Source organism: Anser brachyrhynchus (assembly GCF_964034855.1).
Source record: "Anser brachyrhynchus genome assembly, chromosome: 20".
Classification (NCBI taxonomy): Eukaryota; Metazoa; Chordata; class Aves; order Anseriformes; family Anatidae; genus Anser; species Anser brachyrhynchus.
In genome coordinates this window covers 1,880,876-1,901,431 of record NC_137713.1, presented here as the reverse complement: position 1 = coordinate 1,901,431, position 20,556 = coordinate 1,880,876, and the positions used below count along the sequence as shown (strand labels likewise).

General features: G+C 47.4%; 1 protein-coding gene across 13 annotated transcripts in view; it reads right to left on the bottom strand.

The window, feature by feature from the left end:
* Positions 1–1,613: 1,613 nt before the first annotated feature.
* MSI2 (musashi RNA binding protein 2) overlaps positions 1,614–20,556 on the bottom strand; it is a 238,688-nt gene continuing 219,745 nt past the window's right edge. For 6 of the 13 annotated variants that reach the window (XM_080562592.1, XM_080562588.1, XM_080562581.1 and 3 more), the window contains 3 exons: positions 10,349–10,557; positions 8,483–8,560; positions 1,614–6,387 (listed from right to left, as the gene is read on the bottom strand). In XM_080562592.1, coding sequence (XP_080418718.1) covers positions 8,519–8,560; positions 10,349–10,557 — 251 coding nt within the window. In that variant the 3' untranslated portion in view covers positions 1,614–6,387; positions 8,483–8,518. The remainder of the gene's footprint in view (positions 6,388–8,482; positions 8,561–10,348; positions 10,558–20,556) is intronic. The other 7 variants (XR_013941079.1, XM_080562590.1, XM_080562582.1 and 4 more) reach the window with 3 other exon arrangements.

Here is a 20,556-nt window from a genome sequence, read left to right as displayed (position 1 = left end):
GCAGGTAAACAGCAGGAAACCTGGCTACATGGCCCTGGGGAGGAAGGCAGCATTCGTGCCCTCCGCAAGAGAGCTGAGGGTCACGAGCATCTCTCCTGACAGCACCTTGCGGCCAGCCGAGAGCTGCAGCCCCAGCACGCTTGCAAAAAGGAGCCTGGCGTAACTGTTGACGCCTCACGACAGCTCACGTAGTCGGGAGCAGAATGGCACGGGGGATTTGGGGGGGGGTCTGTCCCCATAACCACAGTCCCAGCCCTCCTGGGGCACGCTGCGGTGCTCCCAGCTGGCAGCTGATCAGCGTCCCGCGGAACAAATGAGCTTTAAAAGCCCTCTCCTTTGTATTATTCCCTACTAATAACGAGGCGGCCCTCGTAAATAGCCATGAAGGGAAGTGCTTAAGCTCATAATTAATAAGCGCTGCCTTGGCTTCAGCTGCTGAGCCGCAGCCCGCAGGGAGCGGTGGCAGCGCCCCCGGAGCTGCCCGCGCCCAGCAGCGGTGGGGGGGTCCCTGTGCCGGGGGTCCCGCGGCTGGGACAGCACCGGGACGGGCACGGTGACACCGCACAGCTCCAGAGCCCGGCTGCCACGCAGACCCCAGCGCTACGGGCTGTAAACGTTTACGGCGGGAGGAAAAGGACGTAAATCATGTTTATGTCCCCTGTTTTCTTTATCGGGGCACTAATTTGACAGGGAAGGGAAATTTTTGCTTATTTTACAACTTTGATTTTGGCTGCAATTTGATTTCAGTAGCTGGGAGGCGAACACGAAATCTTATTTTTATTCTGGAGTTGGTATAAAAATTTACATTTTGACAGAGACCCCCACTAACATTTTAGTGCAGCTATAGCGGGCCTCCGGGCATTTTGCAAAACACATAACCCAACGCATAATACACTCATAATTCACTAATGTTTGCTGAATGACAGGGTTAAGTGGCTGCTATTCCCGGCCTCCCACCACACTAATGTACTCCAGACCTGCGCTCCCTTTCTTCTGGATGGAAGTCAAATCGTTTCCTGCAGCCCTCGCCGTGGAAGCTCCTTCCACCACACATAAACAGTACTTCCTAAATTATTTTTCATTTGTTCTTCTAATCTAATTTTTCCCTTGGAGCTCCACTAACCACCGGGCCCGTGGCGGGGCCGATGTGCTGACCGCTCCCCCGGGACCAGCCCGCCCCGTGCCCACCTCCACGGCCCATGCTGGTGCAGCCTTGGCGCTGCAGACCCTCCACAATTTGCAGGTGCAGGCACTCAGCGGGAGGGTTTGGGTGTTCTCCTGGTGCCACAGGGGGAGGACAGGGAGGTGTCACCGCATCACCTGCGCAGCTGAGCCATTCGCCCTCGCTAACGAAGTTGGCTGACGCTGCCCTCGTCGCGTTACTCTCACCAGACGCGTGCGCACAGGCTGCGCCGTGCCCGCGGCATCGGCAGCACGGGAAAATGCTGCAGAAATGCTGCAATCAGCCCTCGATGCAGACTGATCGGAGGGAAGGACAAGGTCACTGGAGCCCTGGATGGGCACCCCGAGGACAGGGGCGATGGGGCCATATGCTGGTCTCCCCCCAGGAACAAACGCTTCCCCCCGCTTCAAATAAAAGGGACTCACAGGTCTGTTCAAAACAGTTTATTGTATTTTTTTGTCAGACAAACACATTGATTTCTGGACCACAGTAGAGGATGGAAACCTTTCACAAACTTATTTATTTGAAAATACAAATATAAAATTATACTTTCCACATCTGTGATGTGAGAGACCCCCATCCACATAGTATTTTACAACAGGGCTTTAGAAAGCCATACACAGAGACCTGAAAGATGCTTGATATATATAGATACATATATATATGTATATATATAAAAAAAAAGTCACTACCAAAGTTCTCATCAGTTCATACTAAAGTATAAAAGGAAGGGCTAGGCTTGCCACTGTGCCATAGTTTATTTAGGTACATTTATGACCACCTGAAATGCTTAGACTTGCATTCTAGTACTGATGGAGTTCAGACCTTGTACAACAGAGAATGACTTAATTTGCTACCCACTACGGTCAACGCGACACACAGATCCCACGCTTGGTGTTACAAGTATGTACAGAATACAGAGCTGTATAGCACGGGTGAGTCCTGCTTCTCCGCCAGGCTGCTTGGATTTTTACACTGATCTGAAATGAAATTCTCTCGAGACGATACATTCGGATTGTTTGGTAACTGAGAACCGATCACGTAGATTTACTCTCTCAAACTACTTATTTTTTATTATTTTTGGTAATTTTTATTACAGTATTAAAGTATTGCTTAGCTTACAGAATCTCCTCACGTAGTGTTCACACACAGAAATGGGTTTGAATTCGATTCTGTACGTATGAAACTCTACAGTGTATGTGCGCAGACCCCAGGATCTGCCGGTGTGTCTTCAATGCATCCTGTCTCTTAAACTTACACTAACTTCAGTTTTCTGTTTAAACTATTTTGCTTAAAAAAACAAACAAACAAACAAAACTAAACTAAAAAAAAAAAATTCAAAAAATTCCACCCAAGAGACATATCCATAGCATAAAAGACAGCTATGAGTTAGTGTTTTTTTTTTTGTAAACAGTTTCATATGCAATATCATACATAACCATGGCTGGCCTTCAGTAAAAATGTAGTAAACTATATTGCTTTATTATTGATTATGTTGCATTGAGTGAATGGCAAAAACGAAACAGGAAGGTAACTGTGGCTGGAGTCACTAGCCCTCATTCACACTAAAGATGAAAACAGCATCAGAGGTTTCAGAGCAGGGGAGGGAAGAAAAGAAATCTGAACACCTTTCAGGTCGTTATTACCAACAATTACCCAATGGTTTAACTAGTCTAGCAAGATGTGTAACATTCACCAGCTGAATGCTGCTGTACAATGAAAAAAAAAACCAACAAAAAACAAAAAACTTACAGCAAGAGAGCCATGCTACCTTAAAGTCCAAGCTACAAATTCAACTCAAAATGAACATTTATGAAGTGTAAGAAACAAAAACAGGGACAGATCAGGCTTCATTTTAATCAAGCCAATCACAAATGACTTTTTTTCTTTTTTTTTTTTTTCTTTTTGGTGGGGGAGGGTAACTGAATTCTTTTGGATTTCTGCAATTCCTTTCAAAATTGGCATTGTGTTTGGTAAGAAAAATTGTCCCACGGCACGGCCAGCACAGCACCCAGCGCTGCGGGAGGCGTGCGACGGGGGAAAACCTGCTTCCCCGCCACTGACCGCTCTCGGGGAGAGGTATTTTCGGTGCCCATTTTGCACAGCTAGATAGAAATCTCTCTTTTTGGTCACTCTGGGGGTAGCAGTTCTGTACGAGCTGTTCGGAAAGAAAAGGGCAATATCCGCCGTAACTGCGCGTTCGCTCCCTGTGCTTGACTAAAATAAAGATGTAGCTGAGCCTTTGTGCAGAAAATTTACAGAAAACCCCCAAACAAACGAACGAACAAAAACCCCTTTGAAATGGACTTCTAGATGAGTGGGGGACTAATGTGAACCTTAGTCTAGGTAGCCACATCAAAACATATCGGATTCCACGACATTTGTGCTATGGGCCACTGGGACTTTTCAAAAGGTATATAAACATCTAAAACATATTCACACAGATTAGCAATTTCTTCTGAGCATTCTTAAAAAAATATTTTTTTCTCTTAGTAAAATCGTTTTAATATACCGTGCCTCCCTCTTTTAAAAAATAAATTAAAAAAATCCAGTTTTGCATATCTAGCATTAGCATTTAAGGTAGTATGGCACATCCCCTTTTCAAAGTCAAGGGTGGGGATCTACAAAATGCCTTAAGAGTTTGCCAGCATTTTTAACATTGTGAGACCTTTGGTTAGTTGAAACCGCATCAGATCAGCAAAAGAAAAGAAAAAAGAAAGAAAGAAAAAAAAACAGGAAAAGAAAAAAAAAAAAGGAAAACCTTCCCAAAATTATTAGCATTTTTTTTTTCTTAAATAAGAGAAAGTTCTATCCTTACTGGTCCTAAATCTGAATAACTACATCTAAATTTTTAACCTTAATTACGATACACCTACCAATATGTACTAGAAGAGGAAGAGAGAAAGAGGGGGGGAAAAATTCACTACACTAGCATCAGGACAGCACTCTTACAAGATAGCCATTTTATACACTATTAACATACAACAATGATCAACAAAGGATATTCTATGAGGTGATAGGGAATGGAGAGGAAAACCAACTGGTAGTACAGTACATCATCAACATTGACAAAATATCAATAAAAAATTCCCTGATTATACATTGAATTTCAGGGAATTTGGTTTGTTGTTTTTTTTAGTTTTTATTTTTTAAAGAATTGTTTTATTTACTTTATTACTTGATCAAGTCTCAATATTTAAAAAGCGTCCAGCATTTTGCTTAAACCTGGTTGTTCTGAAATAAGAAAAAAACCTAAAATATTACACAAAAAAGCATGATTCTTTCTTTAAAAATAAGAAAAACAAGGTTTTCTCCTTTCGGTTAGCAGTATGGTGCCTTGTTTTTGTTAAAGATGCCTTGCTCTACCTTGTCTATTGAACGTCTACATTAGTCTACTTGTTAGTAAAATTTACAAAAATAGGAGTGCAGCAGCTCTTTTTAACAAATGTCGCATTCAGTGTCTTATACTGGCTGTACCTAAAGTACCAAATTTATAAACGTAACAATTTAAAAAAATATTAATAAAACTTGTCAATATTACGTTAAAAAAAGAAGAAATATATCCACACTACAGTATGTTCTTAATGCCACCTACCATGTTGTACTTCTAGTTTGCTGTTGCAGGCCTATTTACCAATATTAAAAAAATTAAATTAAAAAATATCCTTCATAAGTTTCCTCCCCCAACAGAGGACCATATATATAACAGCCAAATATTAAACATGTGCAAATAGGAAACTGTCAGTTTTTCCCCTACCAGTCACAGTGCAATGATGTTTTATACTTTATTTTTTTAAAATTCTGTTTACAACTACAATAAATTAAAATCTTCCGTTGCTTCTAGGGTGAAACTTGTAGCACTGAGGTATTCCCAAAAAACAAAGTCGCTTTCCTAATTCGTTAATACAGAAAAGTAATGGATAAAAAAGGTAACGATGCAAGCTCTACCACCGCTCCGCCTGCAGCTCCCTGGGGCGGGGAGCCCTCTCCTCCCCGGGCTTCGCAGGGCGCTCGGAGCAGCTGAAATGACTGGACAGCAAGTGGATCTAATTCGAAACAACAACTAAGAACAGGTGTGCTTTGAACCTTAAATGCGTTAAATAGTAAAACCGTAGCTTCTTTTTCAGTCTTGGGAAAAGCAGTTTTTAAATTAAAAATACAACGAGACTGTTACTTGGTAAGCTGTGCACGTATGACTAGATAGTATGCTGGTATGACGCTAGGACAGTTCGAAGGTCTACCACACCTACAGAGCAAGCGAAACAGTGTTAGTCTAACGCTGGTGGGCCAGCTCTGGCAGTTGGTCTACACGGTTAAAACTTTACTTTTTTTTTTTCTTCCATTTTAATAGAGAAACTGCCTCAGACTGACTCCATCACAAAAATAGTTTGTATTTCTCTTTCTTAATAGTTTATATGTAGTTAATGGAATTGTATTTACAGTATTTTTTTTCAGAATTCACAATTTCAAAAAACCTTATATCACCTCTTTCAACAAAAAAAAGCACTTATAGAAAAAGGACGCGCCAAAGTCTGCCGTCCTTGCCTTATTGCCGAAAATAGATAGAATCAGGTTAACGAAGACGTCACAAACGAAAAGAAGGGCTAGGGAACCCGCTGCCGGAGCGCGTGCCCGCGCCCGCCGTGCCCCGGCAGCGCCCAGCCCGTCGCCGCCGCCGCGGCGCTGCCACCCGCCCAGGTCTACGGTGCCAGAACTGGTGCCACCCGCTGAGACCCGCGGCGCCGCCTCAGCGTCCTGTAAGCAACAACGACTACGGAGAACGAGAGGAACACGGAGGGTGGGGGGGAAAGGAAACGAAAGAAAACCCTTAATATAAACAGCTAGGCTATGGTTAGGCTCCTACGAGATACACAAAGAATTAGGTCTACGTGGCTACGAGACTATGTCAAAACGCTACGAAAAAACGTGGGTTTGAATAGGTTTAAAAAGGGGGGGGAACCCATCGAGAAAATAAAACGAACAAGAAATGGATTTTATATACATACTTTTAAAAGCTGTTGTTTTTATAGTACAGCAGATTCATGAGATGATGAGAGAGATTTTAAACAACCTAAGTCCGTCGAGTGCCACCTCCAGTTTGTTTGTTATTGGTGATGATGTAGTGCTCAAAGTCTGATGATATCACCTAAACATGGGACCACTCAGAAACTTCGCCCTGTCTTGCCCGGACATCCAGATAGGCTCTGAAAGGAGAGGAGCACACACAGGACACAGAGGAGAGGAGGGTCAGTGGAGGTTTTGAAACCCGACCACGCGCGTGTGGCCGCCCGCGGTGCTCAGGCGCTGCCGCGCGGCCTGACCTGGCGCTGCCCTGCTCGGCGCTGTCCTGGCCACGCTGCAGGTGCAGGCCGCGGCTCCAGAGCGGCGGAGCACAACGCCATTTCTCCTTCCTACCCTGTACCTCCCGGCCCCCGACCCCGTGCTCCTGTGGCTGGGCTCTGTTGGCACCAGCCGGGCTTCGTGGCGATCAAACGCGACTCAATGCACTGGAAGAACACAAGGTGTTCCTCGGGCATTGCGCCCCAAATTTACAAGGCTCCTGTAAAATGAGAGTTATATTTTTTTTCTATTTTATTGTATTTGTGTGGGCACGCTGCAGCTGTAAGGTTGGAAATAAATACTAAGGGCTTCAGGCAGCTGCAGCGAGGTGCCCGTGCTGGCCGTGTCCCCGGGATCACTGCCCAAAGCCACCCCAACGCTGTGCCAGCGGTGCAACGCCGAGCACGGCACCGCGGCCGGTCCTGGCCACGGGCACCGCGGGGGCTCTGCCGTGGTGGGAGGGGATGCGTGCCCCAGGATGTGCCGCGGCGGTAACTTCAAACCCGGTGGTCCTGGAGGAATTAATAACAAGGCTCATTTCCTCCACTCAAAATCTATTTTAATTAGTAATGAGCAACATTAAAAGCACTTTCTGTTTTTAAGTCATTAATGGCTTGAGTTTTAATACTGGCCAGTAAATGATGGTTACAATTTGATGTGTTGTGGTAAGTGTAAAATGATTACAACATATTAATCTGATGAGCACTGCCTTCACTGCAGCATTATTAGTTTGAATTATGATGTTCTGCTCAAACCTCTAGCATGCTTTGTGCACCACCTTGTTATTACACAGGCTGGCGGCCCAGAAAACGTGAAGGATTCTGACAAATCGACCTGAGAATGCACACTGATATGTACAAATAATAACCGGGATTAAAGCAAGAGTGCTTGTGCATTTTTTTTGCTTTCCCATAAAAAATGCTACTTGGTGGACCGAATCAATTCATGAAACAATTTCAGGTAATCTTGTGTGTTTATGAGTAGACGAAGAGTAAATAGCAAACCCCTTTATTCACTAGTATTTAACTATACATCTATTTTTACATCTATTTTTGTATTATTTAAAGCCTCTGAACATTTTCCACAGATCCCAGACCTTTGACTAACTACAGTCCTAATTCATACACTGATTTTGAATGTGAAACCTGAAATTGATCAGATAGTGCTGGGCTAAAGACAGAGAAATTAAGGTTGTCACAGATACTACATTTGTGTGTCTGCAGCAAGAGCTCTAATGGTGAACTTGCGTGGTTTCATGGGCATACCTTCTAGTTTTCATTGACTGACTTTTCTAATCTACGCTATTCTCTGTGTAAGACTATTTGTTTGCAAAGATGAATATACCAAAGGCCAAAAAATAATAAAAAAATTAAACATTTAATTAACTCGAGCTTAGTTCAAAGGGTAGGAAACTGGCAGCGATCCAAGGATGCATTACTCAGGTAATGTCTTTAATTTAATTTGCTTAGCTTTAATTTTTTTTTAATCTTGATAATTGCTCTATGGTTACTAGTTACAATGTTATCTTTTAGCTGTAATATTTGGTACAGCACTTAATTAAGAATGATGGCTTCTCTGTAATAAAGCAGTGGGGCTCGTCTATTTTTAGATGAGTGCATTCATAGCGAATCTATAACCCTGACCATGATGCTGTCAACTGGCACTTGATCGCTTCCCCAAAGGTTTTTTGGGATCACCGTTCATTTCTGTGGGGTTTTGAAGTCTCCAAATTATTGCACGAAGCGTCATGAATATGAAGACGTGTCTTCGCTGGGTTCTAGCTCCCGATCTGCCTTCCAGTTTCCAACCCATGAGATTGATTTAAATAAAATAAATCACAGAAAGGAATGATTAAAGGCCAAGGAAAGACGAAATGAAGATAAAAGAATTGTTCACTTAAAGTAAATATAAGGGAAATGGTAGTTTAGCACAAAGTACAAATGGTATATACTGTAATACCTCCAAGTGAGATGGCAACCAACCATGTGTAACGTTTCAATGGTATCCATTTGTAAAAGCCGTTGCAATCAAAGGTCCCTAAAATTGTACAATTGTTAAGTTCATCAGTGCTCTATACATGGGAACAGATGATTATTAATTTTTGGCAAGAAATTATCAAAGGACTTGAAAGACTGTGTTGCCAGCATGAATATGTATTTCCAAAAGTTGTTCTGGTCACTAATGACTCCATGTTCTGAACACTCGTTACCTTTCCAAGACCATCATCTTCTCATTCCCCCGGTTACAAAAATAAGCTTAGGGTTTTCCCTTTTTTGTTTTTAAACCAGGGTTAGTAAATGGAGAGTGTTAAATAAATATGTATGTAAAAAAGGGCTACTGGACTCTTTGCAGTTATTGGGGGATAGGAGAAATTAAGAGGCTGCCAATCTGCAAGTCAAATACAAAATCAGTCTTTGAAGAAGTATTAGTGCAGACAAATCAGGATATCACGGCTTTTATTGTGCATCTCATTACTTGAAAGATTGGGATGTCACTGAGGTCAAAGTGACCAAGTTCTCCAGAACAAACAGGTCTTTTTTGTCAAGTGAAAAATGGAAATAAGGGTCTCGGAAGTGGCAGTTTAAATTGGTGTAGCTCTTAGTAGAATAATAATATTCTACATTTTGTATTAGAATGGATCCAAGGGGGCTGTCAGGTCCCTTGTGTGTCCATGTGAGGAGCAGGACCAGGGCAGGAATGCAGAGCACAAGGGCACAAGTGGAGGGCAGCAGGCTGTTTTGGCTTTTTGGGTACCAGCAGTTTATGCAATAAAAATAACACAGTTTCAGGAATTTTGTCTGCACTATGCTCCCACTCCCCCATTTCATCCAATTTGGTCAAAGAACAAAATTCTCCGTTTAGTTAGAGGAATCTCGGGGGAGTTCTCTGTACTTTGACATGTTTACCTTACAAGAGGAAAAAAAATCTCAGCATTTTACCAGGAAAAAGTAAAACAACTTAATTTGCTGGTATTCTGTTTCAGAGACTGACAGCCACTAAAGCGGATCAACCACATTCATGCTAACACACACAGGTAAAACAGTGCAATCTGAAAAACAGCATGCAGCTTTGTTAAGCAAATTTCCATCGCCCGTAATTAGTGAGCCGTCAGAACCACGCAGCATTACAGAAATACGTTTCCAATGACTTGACAACACAACACAAGTGACTTACTTGTAACCTGCGAATTTTAAGGACTGTTAGTGACACCGTAACTGGTCTGAAGATGCCTGGGGGTGAGCCAGCGCCTACCTCCCACGCTAACGTGCCCCCAGCTCCACACTGAGGCCGCAATGGGCAGAGGCTGGAAGCTCCAAGCCCGGACAGTCCCGTGCCACCAGCGGGACACTGTGACCCCTGTGGGAGGGACGTGGGCAGGACTGGTGTCCCAGAGAGCTTCTTTGTCCCCCTCTGTGTGAGCAGAGGCTTGGTACACTGCCTGCAAGCAGGCACATCAGCCTCAGCAGGCCATTGGACTGATGTAAAGACCATCTGGACAAGCAGAAGCTTGGAAGGCTATATTTATTAAGCAGGTCCTTTTAAAATACGCCACGTCAGGACCTCAGAAGGCGTCAGACGAGCGTTACCAATCCGGTTTGCAACTCCAGCGGCTCTGGGGCAACAGTGTGCAGCTCCGCACGAAGCCTGTCAGCAACCGCAGCAGGTTAAGCACAGCGGCAGAGGCTATGGGAGTGATGTGCTACCCACTCCATCATTTAATAGTTTAAAAAAAAAAAAAAAACACAAAAAAACCTTAATGTCACTAAATAATGACCCCCCCCCCCCCCCGGCTGGCACGCAGGGGCCGCGGCGCGTGGTACTTACGGCGATCCCGTGGCCGAAGCCGGAGCCCGGCTGTGGGCTGGCAGCGCTTATGTAGTTGCCGACGCCGGAGTCCTGGCTGGCCGTGCCGTAGAGGTCTGCGACGGGCCCGGGGCTGTTGGCCCCGGGGAAGCCTCCGGGCCGGGCTGGGTTGGAGCCTGCCGGGGAAGCGGGTGCGCCAAAATTCGGTTGAGCACTGTAGCTATTCAAGACTGGTGTGCAGAGAATAAAGCTGGGTATGAGGCCAGACGCCGGGCATGCACCGTTATTACAAAGCCAAACACCAGAATAAACAGCCTAGGCCCAACTTCTAACACTTAACCAAGGCCATGCGATAGGAGAGCAAGTACTGAATAATAGTCAGCCCGTACTACTACGAAGCTTAGAGCTCCAAAATATATATATGAATATATATAAAAAAAAAAAGAACAATCATTCAACACACTACTGCAACCAGAGACTGGAGGTGCTCATTTTCACCAAATTATCACAAAATATAATAGATATTTTTCAACATCTGACTTGATGCTCATGCAGTAGTAACAAGTTCTCTAGGTCTGGGCACGCCGAGACAGCATTCACATCCCATGCAAACTACAAAGGAACTAATTTGAGACTACACATTGTGGTAATATTGATATTAAAACGTTGACAGCAAATAACTTCAATCACTTCTAGTAAAATCGTTTTTGGATCCATTCGATACTTTTGAAAAAAAACCCGCCCTTTTAAATTGGTAAGCTGTAGAAATAGTTCAATAGTTTTTTGTTGTTGTTGTTTGTTTTTTAATGGTATGGAATGGAACAGTTTGGATTTTTTTTTAAGTATGAGCAAGGAGAGTGTTGTTTTATTTATTTATTTTTTTTCCTTTTGATTTGGAGAGCGAAGACCTACCTTCGTCTCCAAAACCATGCTTGGGACATCAACCAAAATTAAACAAATAAATAAAGATCAAAAGCAAAAAAGAATTCCAGAGGGTGTATGACAACTCACCTCCTAACGTGGAAGTAAAAGAAAATTTTATTTTTTTCCTCCCTTTGTATTTTTTTTTTGAGACAGAAAAACAATGTAAATAAGAATGATACTAAAGAATAAATTTAGGTATTAAAGCATGTTAGATGATCGGGCTTCTGGCATTTCTCACGGTTGCTCTTGGATGTAAAATTTATGAGTAAGAGGTTTCAATGCAAAAGAAAAGTCAGCGGGCTGGGGAGAGCTGATGGGGATGGCTGCTGGAAGCTGGAGCTACCCCCGCGCCGTGCTGGCGGCCCCTCGGCAAGCGCCAGCCTCGCCCGCCCGCACCCACCATCGCCTCGTGGCACGGCCGGCCCGCGGCCTGCACCCTGCACCCCGCACCCTGCGCCCCGCACCCTGCACCCCACACCCTGCACCCCGCCACTACCAGCTGGCCCCAGGGCCCCTCAGCTCCCCCGGCCACACAAGGTGCTGCAGGTACACGGGGGGGAGGCCCGGTCGCACCGGCAGCGCTGCTGCAGCCTGCCCAGGCTCTGGCCACGTCCTCACAGCCGAGCACGACTACCGGGGCACCTAACACCACTCTGAACACAGCACAAATAGGTCTGCCGCCGCTGGCAGGACACAGCCGGCCCGACCACGCAGCCACCGTGTCCCTGTGAGCTTGCCCGAGCTGTGCTCGTGGGTGTAAGCAGGCATGGGACTGCTCCCGACCCGCAGCAGCTTCCACCACCCTCACCTCCATGCTCGAGCCTGCGCCAGGACTTGCTCAGCCTTCTCCCCCGGCTGCAGCTCCCTGCCTATCTCCATTAGGCACTAAAAGGGTTTATAAAGTTTGATAGCCCGCAATAACCCCCTGCCCCTGGCTCAGCACCGAGCCGATCAACTGCTGGGGTTTACTGGGGCTGAACACCAGCCCGGGGACAAGTCCTGCTCACCCAGCAGGAGCAGCGTGAGGGAAGACGGTGCTCCTGACGAGCTCTTTCCAAGACACAAAGTGGGCTTGGGAACAGACCTGCCTCACCAACTGCAGAACGTGAACGAGAACTGGGGGCCAGCGGCCAGCCCAGCGCTGAGCTGAGGCCGGCACCTCGCCGGGGCCAAGCCGCCACCAGCCCTCCGACCGTCCCCGCCGCGCTGCCCACGCAGGAGGCACGCATTTCTCAAATGAATGGATTAACTACTCGAAAACCCATCAAAATGGCAACTGTTGGCTCTGCAGCAACAGGAAAGTAAATTTTGCAAAATAAATGATTTTCTGTGGCTCTAAAGTGGTAGCAGGGGAAAGTATGTAGGTCATCTAAGCTAGCAAGTTAAATGAAATAAGGCATGAGAGAGTAAACAGATTATTTTGGAATTCACTGGCAAACAAAGTACCATATTTTTATTATTAAAGATTAAATGTCAAGATAACATTTGGCCTTCTCACTCATGAAGAAAAATATCCAGCTGAGATGTTCAAAAGCCCTTTATTACTATAAGCTAGCACTTTTTTTTCCCCTTTTCTTCCTTCTGTTTCTACAAAATGGATGCGGGTTTCACTGCCCAGTCACACAGAAAGCCTCACTCGGCCGCCTGTGCGAAGCCACGAGTCTCCAGGAGAGACACAGCCGCTGTGGGGAAGGATGTGCCCAGCACCTCGGGCAAGAAGGATGTAAGGACATACGTTTTTTAGAGACCAAGGATACCAGAAGGTAGAGGGCAAGAACAGCTGGGGACAGCCGTGGTCTGGAACGTCAACAGAAGCACCAAACGTTACAAAAGCAGCCCCAAATCGCAGGGTGCAGCTAACGGGGCACAGGGTGCACCAAGGCTGGCATGGGTGCTTGTGTAACACGTGGCAGCAGCAACACCGGTGGCTGCATTGCCAATTCACGACCTGCTTTCAATTGTCATACAGCAACACGTGCGCCAGTAGGAGGTGCAAGGGGCGACAAGGGTGTTGTTACTGCCGGGGGAGGCAATGCCAGCCCCCAGCCCAGGACAGCGGTGGGACAGCGATGCCCTGCCAGCACGGCTGCCGTCCTGCGCGAGCGGCTGCCTCCCCACGACTCGCAATGGATTTCACAGCATGGTTTGCTGGGAAGAAGTCCAAATCGTGACAGTAATGTGAAGTCCCCAAAACACACGGCTCTCATCTAGAGGTGCACAGAAGATTTAATTAAAAATCAAAGTTGGGGTGCAAGGCCAAATTTCTCTCTGCAGCAGCCCGCTAACAGCAACAGCACGTTGGGGCTGGCACAAACATGCCTGTATAATGCTTTAAGATTCAATTTCAAGATACAGTGATCAAATACAGCGTTTCAAAATGGTACTGAAATGAGGGCAGGGCTGGTGAGCTGGGCATCCCACAGCAGACGTGTGACGCGAAGGCTGCCCTTGGGTTTGGCGGCGAGCGGGGATGTGGGGTGCTGCGGCCAGCCCCACCGGAGATGCTTGCGGCAAGACTGCGGGGATGCTGTGAGTGAACACCCCTGTGAACACTGCTGCAGCCCGGGACCAGGAGCGGGACGCAGCCAGGGCCAGTGCCCATGCGATGCCGGGGGCCGCCCGACGCCGCGCTGCTGCGGGCAGGAGCAGCGATCCGCGTGGGGACGAGCCGCGGCGATGCTGGGGCTCATCAGACATCCATACGCTGCGGCATCTCTGCATCATTAACTCACCAACTGCAAAACTGTGCACAGCTGACAAGGAGACATGCTCTGCCGTGTCCTGAAACCTCACTGAAGGGAAAGAGCAAACAGACCAGCAAGGAGCCAGAGAGATGCTCCGTCCCTCCGAATCAGCCCAGCCACCATCATTTACATCTCCAAGAACATCGGAGTACCGGCTGTCACACATGCAGAATGAGTTGGCGACTGTTTATTCAAACGTCCTTCTGATTGCGGGTATGTAATGTAAGGAAAAGGCAATTTTCTATACACTGAGCATCAATTTAATACTACACACTGATGATCACAGAAGTGACTGCAGAAGAACGCGCGGCACAAACGCACGCCCAACGCCCCGCTCTCTGCAAGCGGCTCCGCGGGGGCGCGGGATGCCCGCTTTGGGCACCGCCTGCTAAACAGCTGTTTGCAAAACTTTACAGGAAGGGCTGGAAGCTTTCACAGAGCTGACACTTTGCTTCAGACCTGATACATGAAATAGAAAAGCTCTCATAATTACCAGGAGACTAAACACTCCGCAGAAAGCCTTATTTTAACGATTCACTCAGCCATGGCGAGTTGCTAAATATTTGTCTTCTTGCAATAGCTGCACTGAAGCGCACCTCGAGCTGGAGGCACTTTTACGATCGCTTTGAAACAACAGCAAAGGGACCTTGAACGACTTTCCCAACATACAAAATGCGATGCGTTTGGGTAAGAAATGCCTGAAAAGAAATTTGTTGTACACAAACCTGTGAATAATCTGAGACTAACATAAAGCAGAAAACAAAACAAAAATCCTCCAGACTCTGGATACCATTTCAGTCCTCTAAGGAAAATGAAGACGCTGTGGAGACACAGACCTGCAGGACCAAGCTCCTGCTGTCAGCTCTGTCGCAGCAGGAGCTGTCCAAGAGCCGCGTGCACCTGCACACGGGAGCTCTTCTCTGGGATGCGTTCGGTGCAACCCTGCACGTTCACTGCACCCGCTCCTCGAGCCCTGCTGGGGCTTCTCTGCCCAGGCAGAGAACCTACTGCACGTCTTCCTGCCAAGCTGAATAGGAATTTGGAGAGAGTTTTAAAATGCATCCATAACCTCAAGACAGTGCTTCAATGAGCAAGGCTATTTTATTACTAACTCCTCTCGGCGCCCTTTAGCAGAGCTAGAGCTGTCTTTATCCACGTCTAACACGCGTGTAAGGTACTTCTCACCGCACCACTCAGACAAGTGAGTTATGTGAAGGAGCCAACAGCTGGAGCCCAAAGCGAAGCTGCCAGCTCAGGCTGATGGAGAGGCAGGAGGCTCGGTGCTCCAAACACTGCTGGGAGCAGGGACGGATCTCGTGTGAGCTCGCTTATCGAGCACCTTATCCTACAAACCGCCGTGTTAGCACAGTCCTTGCTCGTACATTAATCCGCATTCAACAAGAAAGGTCATTATTGGAAGATAAACTCTCTTTCGATGAACTCTTGAGAAATTTCTAAGTCAGGATTCATTATGACATTTGCCTTTGCAAGTGGTGTATTGCACTAAACAGGATCCAAATGCCTCTCTGGGAGGGGAGGGAGCACATGGGTAAAGCACAACAAGTTGCATGCTGAAATCCCACCCAGAGAAACTCAATTCAGCTATAAATGATGAAGGTAATGAGGGAGGGGAAGGAAGAAAAAAATACAAGGATTTTGATATTACTGGCCTACAAAGAAACCTTGCATGGTCCTGGGCTTATGATCAATCCTCTCAGGGCTTAGTAAATTAGCCATGGCAACGAAGCAACACTCTTAAGCACCCCTCAATTATGCTGTGTTTCAAAAGCAAGCCAGGAAATACACGCAGGGCTGTAAGGCAGGCACTGCCTGGGGACCACTGCTCTGGCACACAGCCACGTGCAGCACTGGGTTACCACACTTCTCCCTCTCCAACGGCACCAGAACCTAGACCTAAATATACACTCAAAGCAAGAGGAGCTTCCCAAAGTGATTAAAACCCTTAACATTTAACGTCCTCAGGACAGATTAACGTCCTCAGGACAGATTAACTCAGGAGTTGATCCAAAGCCACAACACATCCTCTGTTTGTGCACCAAGCCAGCAGCCACACCTGGACCTGGGCAGCTGGAGCACAGACCAGGCGTCCACCGAGCCCGGGAAGAGGGCTCAGCCCCTGGGCAAAGTCAGTCCAAGGTGGCAGCAGTGGGAAAAGAGGTCAGTAGAGCAGTCTTTTCTATAGTAAATACCATGCTTGTGCTTTTTTTTTTTTTTTGCACTTAACATACAAACATTTCACAAGTTAGAAAAAAAGAAATGTGATGAGCAGTGCAAAATCCACGGCTGCCTTCCCCGCCACTGCACACAGGCAAGGGAAGTCTCAAGTTTGAAAGAAACCACCAGATGATTTACTGGCTTTCCTCCTTGAGAAGAGGCAGAATACTTCAGGATGAAATATAGTGCCCCGTTATCGCAGCCAGAAATGCATCTCGTAGCTGAGAGCGCAGCTGAGTGCCGAAGCGAGCCGGCTGGAGCCGCCGCAGCTTCTCCTCGCCCGCAGATGTCCCCATCCCCTCCCGCAGGTGTCCCCATCCCCTCCCGCAGACGTCCCTGTCCCCGTCCCCTTCTGCAGACACTGGGGTGTAAATCTGGGCCCGTGCCACCGCCCGCGCTCACCCCAGCCACACATCTGTAAGCACTACAGCAGCGCTCCCAGGGAACCGCCTAATGACAATCAATCACCTCCTGGGGAGGGCTCATTATCCCTGGGCAGCAATTAACACTGGTGAGCTAATTTACTACTGGCATTGCTACAGCAGAGTCCAACCACAGAGGCTGGTGGAGGTGTTACTCCGAGAGCAGGTGCTGATGTGGAGCACGGCATGGAGACCAGAGCGACACATGTAAAGAACAAGAGAAGAACGAAGCACCCCCCCGTAAACATATTCTAATTTTAAAAGTGTGTACCTGTTTATTTTTTCAAGCGGAGCGAATGCAAGAGGCTCTGTGAAAAAAACATTTTAAAAACCAAACCAAGTGGAAGGGATTGTTCAGTCCTAGCAGTGCGGAGCTGCCGCCGGGAGGAGACGTCCCAGCACCTGCGAGCCTCCTGCTTCCCCCACAGCCGCCGTCGGAGGGAAGCCTGGGCCAGCCCCAGCCCACGGCAGCGGGGCGAGACACCGCGGGGAGCGGCATTGCCCTGGGACCAGGCAGGGGAGCACAGCCCCGTGCCCTGCCTGGGAAGGGGCTGTCCTCTCCCCCATCCCTCAGTTTCTTCAGAAGCGGCTCCTCGTCAGAAATTTGCTGCTAATTTCACACCAAGCGTTTTCTACAGTTCTTCCTACACCCAGCGCTGGTCACCTACGGCACGCTGTTCCTCCCAGCCCTCCTTGCTCTGCTTCATCCCGCCAGCCCCGGCGGTGCCCTTCCACACAAACAGGCTTTTTGACAACTTGTTGATCCAGTGCTCTAATTTCTGGATGACTCTCTCATCTACCATAAACAGCCACGCACAATTTGGCAGGCATTTCTACCATCAATGTTTATGATAATAACGACACGTGCTTGAAAGCAGCAGGAAATTTTCAATATAACTATCATTAAGACAAAATGCTTTAAATCAAAGCCATTACCCACTACCAAGACTCAAAGCTCACAAGATTAGGCTGTTTTTTATCTTTATGAAAAATTCATATAACATTCCACAAACAACATCTTCTAGCTCGAAGGAGGAAACAATCTAATAACAGTTAACGCCGGCGAAGGAGATGGAAAGGGGATTGAGGTGGGGGATGTACGGCCCGGGGTGGGGGCAGACAGGTCAGGGAGGTGACTTCTGGCCAGCAGCAGGGCACACACGGGAGACGAGGGCGAGCAGGCTCCTGGCACCAATGGCACAGGGATGGTACTTGCCCGAGCGCGCTGCGGCCCTGTCCTCCACACACAACCAACCGCAGGGCCCGGGTAGCCCAGCTGGGACAGGAGCTATACCAGTGCTCGGGGACATGTAACTTAACTCACTTGAGATTTACTGCTGGATTTAAGAGGAGTTGCCCACTTTTTTGCAGAAGGAATATCATCCGTAGCTAAAGAGTAACTAGATCTCATTCCCTGAGTTGGTAAGTTGGCCACAGGCAGCCAAGTAGGGGAGAGGACGCTTTTACTGCCTTCCTCAAACCTCTGTGGTATTGTGCTGCAGTGTCTGGAAACTGGGAATTTCCCCAGGAGTTACCCAAGCATTCAAGCCTGCTGCACTGTCTTTGCAAGAACCCGAGTATCAATACCGCAGAGGACATTACAGTAGAACCGGGGCTACTGGTGCGGGGCAGATTGCTCCCCTCCTGATTTCCTGAGCATCCTGTGTGTCCTGAAGCATCAGCACCAATGGCCACATCTTCGTGCATGACTAATGGAGCAGCAGTCACAGTGCGGTGCTGATACTTTAAATAACCACCACAGTACGGACTGTGGAGAAACTCCAGCACTGCGTGCAGAGCTTAAATTGTTGGTGCTTAGAGCCTTACAAATATTGTGTCGTTAGCTAGCACTGCACTCGTCTTACAGACAGCTTGGCCAAAGCTAATTCTTTGTGCACTCACAGCTGAAGTTAATGGGCGCGTGTACCTTGCTTTTCAGAGATGCTAACTACCCAGATGTGATTTATTTGAGACTCAACATATGAATTAATGCCAGTGTGAAATAAGATGTCGGTGCTTGTGACTCTTGTTTGCCATTCAGACTGCGAGAGTGCAGAGACACAGCACTGAGAATTAAATGTTCACGTTTAGGCTCTTCTGTTATATACCAATCACTGCACACAGCTCCTGCCAGAGGCACAAACACATTTGTTTGTGGTCAGGATGAACTATCAGAAGCATTGCTGTCCTGTATCTGCTGTATTTACATACAGCACCATTTCATGTCTGAGACTAACCGCACCCGGCACACCTCCAATTCAGATCAATGCTCGAACTAAAAAATGTCTCGGAAATAATGAGCCGGAAAGACACAGACGTTCTGGAGAGCAGCAATGTACAAACAGCTCACAACTAGCTGAAACGGAAAGTGGGAGACAAACCAGAAAAGCAAATAACCCCGGAGTTACAATTAGAGGTGCCGTTTAGCACGGCTCCTGCGGAGACCTGCGCGGTGCCGCGCTTCGTTTGCGCTCTTTCCAAGCAGACTTGAAAAGCAAACACCTCTCTGTAAGAACCTGTGGCAGACAGAGATCCTCTGTCAGTACTGAAAGCCAGAGACATTTTTCTTAGGACAGCCAGGTCAGTCCTGCCTCTGGAAACCCCAAGTGCTGGCTCTGTGCCTTCTCAGTGCGGCTCTGCAAGGGGGCACAGCCGCAGGCAGCGGCGGGCAGCCCTCCCTGCCTGCAGCCCTCCCGGCCCTGCAGGAACAAACAAAATAAAACAACTGTTGGGCTCATCAGCAAAGTAAGTGGTGATGAGGCCAAGAGACACTGAGAGCTGCTATCTGCCTTAACAAGGTACTATTTGTACGTTATTTTCTATCTGCAGTCACACTTTAAAAGGTTGTTCTGTCTCTGCAGCCCCTTTGGAAATGGCTTCACACATCAAAATATCGCAAGGATAACGACAAAAAGCAGTGGGTGGTGAACAGGTTCCCAAGCTCGGCAATTACAGCTGGAACTGAGCAGAGCATGGGAGGGGGGCCCCGCCTGACCCTCCTCGCGGCAGCCGCCTCCCAGACCGCGCGGTGTTGGTGACAATTATTAACACTTCCCAGGCCCGCAGCTAGCAGCAATCCAAGCTGCTATGAACCAAGCTGGACACGTCGGTGTGATAATGACAATTGTGAACTTGTGGCGACTGTTCCTGCCTCCGTTCTGGTGCTCTCCTGCCAGCACGGCACGGGGGCTTCTCCTGCTCCGCCGCCGTACGGAGGCCGAGCACTCGGCATGGACACAAACAGCGAATTCTGAGTGATGGTGGACGAGCAGAGAGCCAGAGCCGCACAGTTTGAACAGACTTGTGTAAGCTAAAAATTCAAGCGGTGCAGGTGTTTAAAAACCAAGCACCGTCCCCTTGGTGCACGCTGCAGGCACGTGAGCAGCACCTGTTCTGCTAAAGACTGCACTTAACTCCTCTGAAGCATCAGCCATAGCTGCTGATGCGCACTGATTTGCCAAAAAAAAAGACACAAAATCCAACGTATTCAAGCCCAGCTTTTCTAAGTCGTACACTTACGTAGCAGGACAAAGAAATGCACTTTCCAGCTTGGCTGTGATTTTTTGCGAACAATCAATATTTACTGCCTAATCATATTCTCCATATTGCAAGTTAGCGGTGTCACTCGCGCGCCGGGCCGAGCGCTACACGGAGGCCACACAAAGCTGCACTTGTAGAAGCTGCAATCAGGGAGCCAGCTCTTGTCACAGCCTTACAAAAGGATTTCCTCTCGAGCAGCTCATCTTTAATCATTATAAAAGCACAGAAGTTTAATCCATTTTTGATGTAAGCGCTAATAGCTTTGTGTCCTTGAAGTTCAAAGTGGTCTTCGTGCATGTCGCTAATTAGCCGAGCAAGCAGCCATTCAGCTCCCTCTCATGTTTCTAATTAGATCCTTAACAAC